This window comes from Cyprinus carpio, chromosome A16 (genome assembly GCF_018340385.1).
Source record: "Cyprinus carpio isolate SPL01 chromosome A16, ASM1834038v1, whole genome shotgun sequence".
Lineage (NCBI taxonomy): Eukaryota > Metazoa > Chordata > Actinopteri > Cypriniformes > Cyprinidae > Cyprinus > Cyprinus carpio.
The window spans coordinates 11,801,535-11,813,568 of record NC_056587.1 but is presented as its reverse complement, the minus strand read 5'-3'; the positions used below and the strand labels follow the sequence as shown (position 1 = coordinate 11,813,568).

The following is a 12,034-nucleotide window of genomic DNA, read 5'->3' as shown; positions in this document are numbered from 1 at the left end:
GATTGTGTGAGTGTGTGTGGTGACGTCATTAGACGTGCTTGCTGCGTTTGGAATAAGCTCCGCCCACTTGGCCATTTCCCCCGCACAGGTGAATGGACGCTATTTAATGAATGAGCACAAGTAACTTTTCAAGCGCTAGTTGCCACTTCTTTGTCTAGGTAAGTTGATAATGCTGTTTGTTTTTTTATAGACTTATTAATGTTATGCTGATTACAACAATTTTCTGAAAAGATTTTATACGCGCCATTAATTTGTAAATAAAGTTGACAATGGTTTAAGAATAAATTATGACTTAAAGATAATTATTGACGTGATAATGATTGTAATTTATGTAAAGAGAGCCTTTTATTTAAGAATTATTACTGAACACATAGTTTACTCTCCATGTAATACGAATGAGGCAGTGTTTGCATCTTAATAGGCACTACTCGCATATTTTGTGAGTGATTCTTCTACCAACTTTAAACTCATTTTAATAGCGCTGATGGGAAGTTGTCGTTCATTGGCTCATTAGTGGATTGTTTTACAGTCTAGATGTTTTGATATTAATTTCTCATTCAGTATTAATGTCTTCAGTATTGACCAATTCTACATGAGGCTTTAGATTTAATAGCCATCTAATATTAAATAAGGCATACCTGCCTTAATGGTGGATAAACAGAGCTACAGAGCCTTTAGTTAATACAAAAGACTAACTGAATAATTGATGTATACCTGTCTTCCATCTCCCTCATGATCGTCATCAGTTTGTCAGTGCCAAAAGGCCTGTTCACTCACAGATATTCGATTCCTCAGTGGCTGTTAAACCCTATTCTTAGGGGGATGGCGGGGCCCCTGGGGTCAGCAGGTGTCTGTGCAAACAGAAGCCTGCATGCTTTTAAGAATCAAAAAGGGCTATGGATTTTCACAAAACCATAATTATGAGCACATTTTCATGCATTTATTAAATACATGCAATGCATATAAATGAATATGAGCAGATAGTCCACTAAAATATGTGCATGGATTCTCATGTGTTCAGATGTATACCATTGGACTTCGAGTGTTAGACTTAAGAGATTGTGAAATGTTTTTTTTTTTCCCGCCAGAATATATTTTGTAAAGAGGAAAGCAACAACATGGTTTCAAAACTGGAGGACGCAATGGAAGGCCTGATTAAAGTGTTCCACACATACTCCTCCAAAGAAGGAGACAAGTACAAGCTAAGCAAAGCTGAGCTCAAAAGCTTGCTTCAGGGAGAACTTAGTGACTTTTTAGCTGTACGTTTTAGCCATATTAAGTTGCATTACCATTTAGCAACATTAATGGCTTGCATGCATAATGAAAGAATAACTGTGTCCTGTTGTAGGCGAGTAAAGACCCCATGGTTGTGGAGAAGATCATGTCTGATTTGGATGAGAACCGGGATGGAGAAGTGGACTTTCAGGAGTTTGTTGTGCTGGTGGCTGCTCTCACAGTGGCGTGTAATGAAATCTTTGTAAAGAGCATGAAGAATTAATTGTCTTCCATGTCTCTCTTCAGCTGTGTCAGAACATTTTGTAAATGTTATTTATCAGAAATAAAGACTCAATGACATGCAGGCTAGTATGTGTGTCTGTGTATGGAAAGTAGTTTGGCCAGTGAACTGTTAAGTGTGAACAAGATGCAATGTTTTTGTTTAGAGCCAGTGGTTCTCAATCGAAGGCTGCAAGATTGCTTAATGATTTACAATAAAACATGCATTAAAATAAGTTACAATTAAGATTCAAACCATCATTATATTTCTTTTGTTGTTCTCTTCCACTGTCTTGGAAAACCTAAATATAATAAGGGAATGCTGAAAGAATGACTTCCAGACCGGAAAAAATCCTAAAAGATCTTGTAAATTTTTAAGCTCTAAAATATTTTATTTGGTCAAAAAAGTGTGAAATTTTAAACCTTGTAATCACAAATAACTAGAAAAGCCATGTAAATTAATTGATGTAAACCCTGAAGAACATTGTTATTAATTGTAATTATGGAATAAAGTTATTTAAATTGTTTTGAATTATTTTAATACATCCCCACTTCTAGTATCTGTAAGTTTTAAAATGAGCATCTTTGTCATTGCAGCAAATTGTATATACTAGAAATATCAAATACCTTTCAAATCCTGTCTTTGAAGGTTTGACCTGATTTTGTTGTAAAAGTGCCATCTATAAGTTAAAAAAAGCCATGTCAGCCATGACATTAAACTATTTTTATTTACAGATATAGCATTCATACACCAGCGGTCATACAGTAGATTCTGTGTCTGAATACTGTATGTCTTTTTTAATAGAGGTGAACCATAGACAATAGCAACTATGCACAGTATAATATAAAACCTGTGCCTTAAAAAAAAAAAAACAATTGAGAAAATTTCATGCAATAAATCCAGTCTGACAACTATGAAAAAACACAAAACAGTTTGACTCTCATGTCTTTTTAATAAGGTTAAAAATATAAAAAACATATATTAAAAGTTTAAAATCTGAAGAAGAATTTCCCTCTCTCCAATTCAGACAAAAACTCATTTAAAATGAGGTTTTTGCTTATGTGTGAAAGCAAGCATGGCGGCTGAAAAATGGTTGACAATGAGCCATTAATGAGTCACTCTGGAAAACGGAAAATCAGACCTCTAATTTCAGTTCCCAAATGTCTGATGGCGTTTCATTTAAAAGCATTTCATTCATAATATGTTACTGTTAATCTAATTATATGGTTGTAATTCAGAACTTGGATTCGACTATCTTAGTGCATGTTATTTCATTCAGCTCTGTGCTTCTTTGGGCTTGACGGCCACCAGTACCAGGTTGCGTGGGGAAAAAGCAGCATCAAAGAGTGGGATGAGTTTACTCTGGAAACCTAAATATGAAAATACAAAGATGAATTATAATTATACAATAAGGGAATTTTGAAAGACTTATTTCTACACCTAAATAAGTAATCATGGAAAAAGATCATAGAAAATTTTTAATGACTAGTCTATAAGTTATATCAAAATCTAAAATATTTTATTTGGCAGATACTGATATTTTGAGTAAAAAAAAAAAAAAAAAATCACTGTAATCAAATGAGTAGAAAAAAAACATAAATATTAATAAATTAATCATTAAGTTATTAAAACGTCTGAAACTATGGAATACTTGTATCTGTATAAAAAAAATCAATAAAGATAATTAATAATTTTAAATAATCAAAAATTTATATTTTAATTACATAACCAAACATGTCAGAAAAATACAGTTGTTTCAAAACAAAAAAGCTAATTTGGTAATTTTCATTTCCTCATGAGTGACTGGCTCGCTCTATGTACCTTTCTCCTGCAGGAAAATCATTCTGTCCAGTAACACTAGAGTTTCCACCACAGGTGCAAGGAGAAGAACCAGGCTGAAGTACGCCACCACTTTACCCTGGTGTGCTAGCATTGCATCCACACGGACAGGGTCAAGTGGGAGATCAGCAGGTAGGCCCACCCGAGGCAATGCCAAACGAGCATACCTGTGATAAAACAAAAGATCATATTATAATGCAGAAGTCTAGTCTCAGTGTACTTAAAATAAGAGAGTTTAACGTGTCATTGAGATTTTTATTATTTCATTCAACTCTATAGAACTAGTTTTGCAAGTCCTTTCTGTGCCAGGAACTGGAGCTCATCAGTGAGTCACATATATGCCAGTCCTTTAAATATATTATTATTCACAAATGTCGCAATAAAGACACTAACTCAGAAAATGACAGTGCGTGGGCTTTCTTAACAGTCTGAACTCCCGGTCTGCGCATATCAGGCCTCTCCGCTCTGATGATGCTTTCTAAGATGGCTCTGTAGCAGTGTGTCCGCAGTAAGCCACTCTCCTCTCTCAGACGATGGAGATAGTCCTCTATTGCATGACATGCACCCTCTCGTGCCTTATACGACAGCTGATGCCCTGGTAATCCACGTACCCAGTCACTCATAGGATAACCATATTCTGAACAGGAATCTACCACTGTGTCTGAAGAAAACGAGGGCTGAAAAACCCCTGGAGGGTTTGGCTGCTCCTTGGTTGAGATTTTCATGTAGCAGCAAGCGACCGATGTGATGACCTGAACGTGAGGGCAGTTGGTGAAATGACGCAGAAGTGTAGAGCTAAGATCTCCACAGGCGTGAAGACCTGTAAGGACAAAACTAGCAGGTTTTTTGGCACCACAATCATTAACTGGTACGGTTTTACAGGTAAGCATTTTGGTTGCCATCACTGATGGAAAAACCTGAGTGTTTATTTGTGCTACAGAGTCTGAAGTATTAATAGCAGTTTTTTGAGTCAGCAGTGCATTTTGTAACTCCTCTGCTTTGGTTTGGCATGAATGCGGCTCTAGATGCAGCTCCTCCACCTGCTGTTTCTTTTCACTTGACCCAGTGGTTGCTCTAATACTGTCACTTTCAGTTGCTATCACACCAAGCTGCTGAATGAAGACATCCCATGAAGCCTTTGGGTTGACCCAGCCCACCACATGACGAGGAGAAGGACCAGGTGCAGAATGAAGACTCTGAGCATTTCCTGACTACAACAGAAACACTGATGAGAATTATCACAGCACATACAAAAAACATTTGGTTTACACACACACACACACACACACACACACACACACACACACACACACACACATACATATATATATATATATATATATATATATATATATATATTATATATATATACACATATATATATATACATATATATATATACACATATATATATATACATATACATACATATATACACACACATATATATATATACATATACAATATATATATATACACACACATATATATATATATATATATATATATATATATATATATATATATATATATATATATATATATATATGTACCAAGTACTAAGTCATGTTTTACTTGCGGATCAAATACTTATTTCACTCACTGAAATGCAAATCAATTTGTAACCTTTATATAATGGTTGCTATTCTCTCTCTATACGTTAAAATAAACTTCCCATAAAAATGACAGACCATTCATTTCTTTGTTAGTGGGCAAACTTACAAAATCAGCAGGGGATCAAATAAAGATTTCCCCACTGTGTGTGTGTGTGCGTGTGTGTATGTGTATGTATGTATGTATGTATGTATGTATGTATGTATGTATGTATGTATGTATATATATATATATATATATATATATATATATATATATATATATATATATATATATAATCCAAAATATTATAATAAAACAAAATTTAAAAAATGAGATAAAAAATGGTCTGAGTGATAATGCAAGCTTAAAATTTTTTTATCAATCATTATGTAATATCAAAATATGGTTACAAAATAGAAAATACATAATTAAAAGGATAATATTAATAGATTATTTCATAGAATAATTTATGAGGGTCATACCTTTTGATTCTCTTTGGTGAGTGTCAATAGAAGCTGTCTATCAAATTTAGTAGCCATGGAAACAAGGTTAGGGTCAGCTTCAATTCCAGTGACATCCAGGCCGAGTCCAAAAGACAGAAACCGTGTCAAATGGCCCTGGAGGGATGGATCAAATTAAAGTGAGTAATTTGCATATTTATAATATAAAGATTGTAACATTTACAATAAGAAAATTAAGCTAGATATTGCTTTACCTGCCCAGATCCAACATCAACCACACACTTACAGTTAGCCTGATCACACAACTTCTTGACCAGCTAGAGACATTCAGCAGAAGAAACATTTTTGAATAATCTTCAGATTATCAAATAATCATAATGGAGTCATATTTCTTTAATAAAGCCATTCAGAATTTTCCACGTTGACATTACATGCAGTATAATATACCCATACCGTGCCTAGTTGGCAGATTTCATGCTGCTTCTTTGGCTTGACGTGTTTACGGAAAATGTGTCCTAACAAAGAACTCTGACTCTGGTTCAACTGAAACTCCTCTGGCACAGCTGCACCTGTGTCCTGACTGTGCCCACCTGGTGCTTTACGTGGAAACGTCAGCGCATGTGCTGCTGTCCGCAGCGCCAGTAAGGAAAGAGGCCACACAGATGGGTACCTAAAAGAGAGAATAAATACAACATCTTTGAAATTACTTCCATTACTGACATGTTTACTATTTAAAATGGTAAAAAAAAAAAAAAACTATCATATGTTGCACTTTTTAAAAGAAATCCATTACATACATTTTACCTTTATACAGTACAGTGTTATTATAGTTAACAAACTAAAACCATGAAAAAAACGTTTTCATTAATTGTAGTAAAAACATTAACTGAAATAAATACATTTAAATAAACAATTTAAAAATAAACTTATTTTATAGCAAACCAGTTGCAGAGGAAACATTTACTTGATTTATGTTATTTTATATTTAAATTTACTGAAAAAAGTAATGAAAACGACAAAAACAACAAAATGACTACAATTTTAAACAAAATTAAAATGAAAACAGAAAAGAAAAAAAGAAAAACTAATTCAAAATATTAATAACATAAAAGCATTTCAGGGATACCAAAATTACACTGGTACAATAAAACTAGTTTTTGCAGACCCCTTCATCCAAAGAAATTTCCTTTTCTATTATAAGTATATATTTTAAAATTTCATGCATTCCTATCTATCTCAAAGCTTTTTCTACAGGCAAATGCTCCTTGTCAGGTTACAAAGTGGATTTTGAGCAATGTTCTGCCTTTGTAACATTATCTTAAATTAACTTATATCAGAATGAACTCGTTTACCGCCTGTCCTGAGTCTCTTTATCCAGCAGCAGATCAGCGATCTGTGGGGGTGTAAGATCACCGAGGGCGTCCTGCCAGCTCACAGGTAGAGTATCCCACAAACTCTCACTGAAGAACTCCTGCGTGGACGGAGAAACACAGATACACTTTCACATGTAGGCTACATAAATATTTCAGCTGACAGAAACCCCACGGCTTAACTTTAAGGGATTAACGTTATTCGTTTACTGTTACACTCACGCTTGAATTCTTGACAAACATCAAAACATATGTTTATAATGCTCAAACACTGAAATAGCAGAAGTTGTTGATTCATTACTATTATGTAGGAGTCTGATATGTGTCTGTAGGTTGACAGGAGCGAAGTCAGCTTCTCAGCTAGTTCCCTCTGCTCCTGCTCTGAAAAAGCCGCAACAAACATTTCTTCAGCACTAAAAACACCATGCAGAGTAAACCGGGTGCCCTTTAATATTCCGAGCAGCCATTTAATTACACAACCTAATTGGGAACGTATTAAGACTTTTGTGTTTACATGTAGCAATCCGACCACACGTGAAGCGCGCCTCCTACTAGTGATGGGTCGTTCTTGAACGATTCGTTCATTTTGAATGAATCTTTAATATGACTCGGGAACGACGAGTTGTCTCAGCGAGGGATTCGTTCATTTCTGAACAGGAAACAAAAATGATTAGTTCACCCCCCGAGTCGTTCGTTCTGTAACATGTAACATTTTAATTATATTCTGCTGACATGAACAAAATGACTTGAAAAAGGATTCGTTCATTTAGCTGAACGAGATTCAAAGATCCGAGTCAGTAAAATGATTCGAACTTCCCATCACTACCGCCTACTAGTGCTATCCGATTCGTGAACAAATCAATGATTCGGTTGAAATAAAACCCACATGAACGATTCGTTCACAAATGGCAGTTCTTCTTCTTCTTGTTGCTTAATGGCGATTAACTCCTTAGGAGCATTATCGCCGTCTACTGTACGGAATGTCAAGTAAACTTAGGTGATGAGTGAATTACAAATGGGAGTTGATTTACGAACAATGGAATTGTGCGTGTGTGTTTGAAAATTGAAATTAAAATTATGATATACCATAATCACCATAATAAATAAAACTGGCAGGTGGAGGAGAAAATAATCACCATAAATAAAACTGGCGTCGAACGAAAACTTATAAACAGTAAACAGAAACCTTTAGAACCTGCGCTACTGCATTCACGTACTTCCTGACGGAGAAAAGAATCACTGAATTACTTTTTGAACCGGTTCTTTCAAATGAAATGTTCGAAAGATTCGAACTTCCCATAAACCGTTAAACTCCGACCCGGAAGTACATAGGCAGTCACACGTACGACATGCTTGTTTTGAACGCAATAATACGACAAAAAATATCAAAGATCGACATTTTGGAGCAAATAATGGTATGTGTGCGTAAATTTTGAAAGCCTATGTACAATAGAAATGCACAGTGTAAGTTAATACTCAGGGATTTGGCTAAATTAGATAAGTTGTCCTCGGTAATGAAAATGTGCTCTGATGTGCAATTCAAGAGCAATGTTCATAATTTATGTGACTGAAAGACAGACCTGCTATTTTTATTTAAAACTTATAAGACTCAGGAACTGTAAGAAAATTGAAAATGTCAAGTTTGTCTAGTAAAACTGTCAGCTCTCCTTTCGATGTGGAGTGTTTATCTCATATTGTGAATAGATGCTGGTGCCTTTGCATAGATTAATAAATGCTGTTTTGAAACTTTTACATGCCACGTTCCCCCCAATGTGATTATGGTCGTCTGAGCTTAATTTAAAAGGCATCTATATATTTTAATGTATTTTACACGGTGAAAAGTTATTATAAAAATGTGTAAAATATTAGTTTCTATTCCATAATTACGTTTTTTTTCTATTCACTGTAGTATTGTGTTGTATGACTGATTTTTGTTAGTTATTTATTGTAATCCTTTTAATTATTTCAATACTTTTTTTTATTTTTTTTGGTTGTGTTTTTATTTGTTAATGTTATTATATATATCTCTAATTATTTTTATTATTTAAACATTTTCACACTGAACTTTTCTACAGAAAGATTATCACAATCATTCTGTGTAGTCACATTAGTTCTTTGTCTTAACAGTCGTTCTTTTCCTTTTTCTCTATTTAAGAGTAAAAGAACACCAAGAAGACACCTGCTGTAATCAACCTTTGAGGAAGTACAAGAATGTCAGGGCTTATGTTGAACCTGGTTTATGAGCCTAGTAGTGGAGGCAAATCAGATAAATCCAGAGGAAATGCTAAGCATGAGCGTTTCCTTGGAAGGAGACATTACCTGGAGCACAAGGGTTTGTTAAAAGAGAAACAAAATCAAAAGAGAAACAAAAAGAACAAGCAGAAAAATAAAAAAAAGTTATTAAACACGCAGCACAATGGAGGCGATCAGTCAAAACCAAGTGCTATTTTTCCAAAATTTACCTCTTATCTGCCTAATAAGACAAGTGAGCCTTCTAGTTCTGCGCAGACGTTTTCAAGGAAATCCACATTTTCATTTCCTTCCACTGCCTCCACATCTCAGAGGCATCCGACAGACCAAGCGGCACCCCGCACACTCGGACCTTTAAAATACGTGGCAATGGACTGTGAGATGGTGGGAACAGGACCGAAGGGGTGTCGCAATGAACTCGCCCGCTGCAGTATTGTATCCTACGAGGGTGATGTGATTTATGATAAATATATCAAACCCATCTACCCAGTGACAGATTTCCGCACTCGCTGGAGTGGAATCAGGAGGCAGGACCTACTCCATGCCATACCCTTTGATCAGGCACAGAAAGAGGTATGAAAGAGTATCTACTTAAGTGATCATGTTAGAGTGGGTATAGAAAAAAACACCCCCCTTTAAAATGATCACATTTAGTTGCTTTGCAGTCTGAATTGAAGACGGACAAAGTTTTTGTTTTATTCATCTGTATTTACTCAAAATTTCTAAATGTGATTATTTTAAAGGGAGGTGATTCTTTTCTGTACCCACTGTATATTGCATTTATTATGTATAGCTTATATAGATATTGTTACTTGAAATAAATGTTAACTGAAATAAATTATTTAAAAAAACTTATTTTACTTCAGCAACTTGTCAAAGCAACCTTTCTCATTTCCATTTAGTTAACACTGATGCACTTAAATAACTAAAATTGAGTAATAAAAATGATAAAAACAACAAAATTACTAAAACGTTAATGGAAATGATAATAAGGCTTGATGGGTCTTTTTTTGTTTGTTTTGTTTTGTTTTTCAGATCACATAAGATCACAGTGTGATAATCTGCTTGCTTAATAGTTCATGCTTATTTTAACATTTTTACATTTAAAAGACCTTTGCCATCATCTAATGCTCACTTTAAAGTTACTCAATTAAATCACTAATAATTCAATATAACTAAAATAAAATATATTAAAATATATTATTTATCTCCAAATGAATCTCCATTTTCATACTGTATGTTATAAAGTTTTGATGCCTAAATTTGCAGCATTTAAAATGACTGATTTTAGATTTTGTTTTTATTATAATTTTATTGTTTTATTTTTAATTATGTAGATAAAGCATCATCCATTGGTTCATTGTGCTCAAACTAAGTAATGACAGTCCAGTAATAGTTAGATTTTTTTCAGAGTTTTGTCTACTAAGTCTACTAAGCATTATTATACATTTTGCAAACAGATTGTGAAGATAATAACAGGGAAAGTGGTTGTGGGCCATGCCATCAATAATGACTTCAAGGCCTTAAAATATTTCCATCCTGCTTGCCAAACACGAGATACGGCACGGATTCCACTGCTAAACCAGAAAGCTGGGCTGCCTGAGAATGAAATGGTGTCTCTGAAGAGGCTCACTAAGGCTATTTTCAAAAAGGACATACAGGTGGGTTTAACTCGGCACAGAACATTGTAACATGTCTCAGTGGATGTAAGTTTCATCTCTGCCACAAAGATCAGAGTGCTTAGAGGAGTTCATCTGTCAGAAATTTAAGACAGGGTAAATCTGGAATCAGTTCAAAGCAGCTCTTGGATTGACAAAGGACAAGTCAGACTATTTTTATAAAGAAAATAAAGATGGCTTTCCACTGAATAACTCTCTCTCTTCTTATATTTTCAGACAGGGAAGGGAGGCCACTCATCAGTAGAAGATGCCAAAGCCACCATGGAACTGTACAAAGTAGTGGAAAGCATGTGGGAGCAAAAACTCTCAGCTTCAGCTAAAGCAGTGGATCTAGCTCTGAATCAAAAAACATAAGAGTTTTTTAAAGAAAATATTTTTTACTTCCCACCTTTTATATCAGCAAAACATCTCAGCAGTGCTAGGTTTTAAATTCCACTAGGGGGCTCTTCAGTTTCTGTAAAAGAAAAGTATTTTAAGTAAAATATTTTGGTTTGTTGGCTATTTAAAGTAATTAGGTTGCAGATAATTAGACTTTATGCTAACTGTACACATGGTGTTTTGAGTTATGTTCAGAATTTTACAGAAAGTAAAAAAAATAATAATAATAATTGCCCTCGCTGTTCCACTCTCCGGCTGTCTGTCTTTCTGATGTCTTCTGAACAGGACGAGTCAGCATTCCTCTTCTTCTATGAATTCAACACCATCACATGAATAACTGTTCCTCCTGTATTTAACTGTCCAAATGAACAGGGCCTCAACTACCATCCTTGAGATTACAGTCAAAGTGTTTTTTCTTCCAAACCCACTCAATCATCAGTCAGTCTGTGTTTAAGAGTCCAGTCACACAACATTGGTGATGTTTGGGAAGCAGATAGATGTTTTTTGCCCACCAGTTTCCCAGCAGCTGAACAAGCTCGTATTGGACTGATTTTTAGTCTTACTTGGGATTCTATTTTGCATAATCAGAAGGTTTCAATCTAACAAACTGTAGAACACAACCTGATACTTGCATTGCATGCAGTAATCTCCCTTTTTGCATCTTTTTTGTATGTTTAAGGATAATTATTCTCTAAAATATGCTAAACTGATTTAACATAGAACATTTAGGCCCACATATTTAGAGTTGCTGTAAAAACTTTTAGTGCAAAAGGGTTCTCTGATGACAACTGTTATATATTATCTGTGAGGTTTGCCTCAGCCACCAGTGTCTTATTCTAAAACATGGATGTTTTTGACATTATAGTTCAAGTCTGTAATTTTTATTGTTAATCTTTGTATCATACCAACATTAAGTTTGATTGTGTCACCACATTAAAAATAAACCAGATTGCCATCAGCTCTTAA

General features: G+C 34.7%; 3 protein-coding genes across 3 annotated transcripts; 2 read left to right on the top strand and 1 right to left on the bottom strand.

Moving 5' to 3' along the window:
• s100a1 (S100 calcium binding protein A1) lies at positions 1 to 1,579 on the top strand. Its single transcript, XM_019073607.2, has 3 exons — positions 1 to 158; positions 1,089 to 1,259; positions 1,349 to 1,579. Exons 2-3 carry the CDS (start codon positions 1,119 to 1,121, stop codon positions 1,496 to 1,498), a joined length of 291 nt encoding a protein of 96 aa, XP_018929152.1. The 5' UTR covers positions 1 to 158; positions 1,089 to 1,118; the 3' UTR covers positions 1,499 to 1,579.
• A 624-nt stretch (positions 1,580 to 2,203) lies between these two features.
• mettl25b (methyltransferase like 25B) lies at positions 2,204 to 7,430 on the bottom strand. Its single transcript, XM_019073602.2, has 8 exons — positions 7,063 to 7,430; positions 6,744 to 6,862; positions 5,845 to 6,061; positions 5,646 to 5,708; positions 5,413 to 5,547; positions 3,728 to 4,545; positions 3,317 to 3,501; positions 2,204 to 2,865 (listed from the first exon to the last, which is right to left on the bottom strand). The coding sequence occupies exons 1-8, from the start codon at positions 7,162 to 7,164 to the stop codon at positions 2,771 to 2,773; spliced, it is 1,734 nt and encodes a 577-aa protein (XP_018929147.2). The 5' UTR covers positions 7,165 to 7,430; the 3' UTR covers positions 2,204 to 2,770.
• A 597-nt stretch (positions 7,431 to 8,027) lies between these two features.
• Positions 8,028 to 12,034, top strand: isg20l2 (interferon stimulated exonuclease gene 20-like 2). Its single transcript, XM_042772670.1, has 4 exons — positions 8,028 to 8,176; positions 8,917 to 9,584; positions 10,472 to 10,672; positions 10,907 to 12,034. The coding sequence occupies exons 2-4, from the start codon at positions 8,973 to 8,975 to the stop codon at positions 11,042 to 11,044; spliced, it is 951 nt and encodes a 316-aa protein (XP_042628604.1). The 5' UTR covers positions 8,028 to 8,176; positions 8,917 to 8,972; the 3' UTR covers positions 11,045 to 12,034.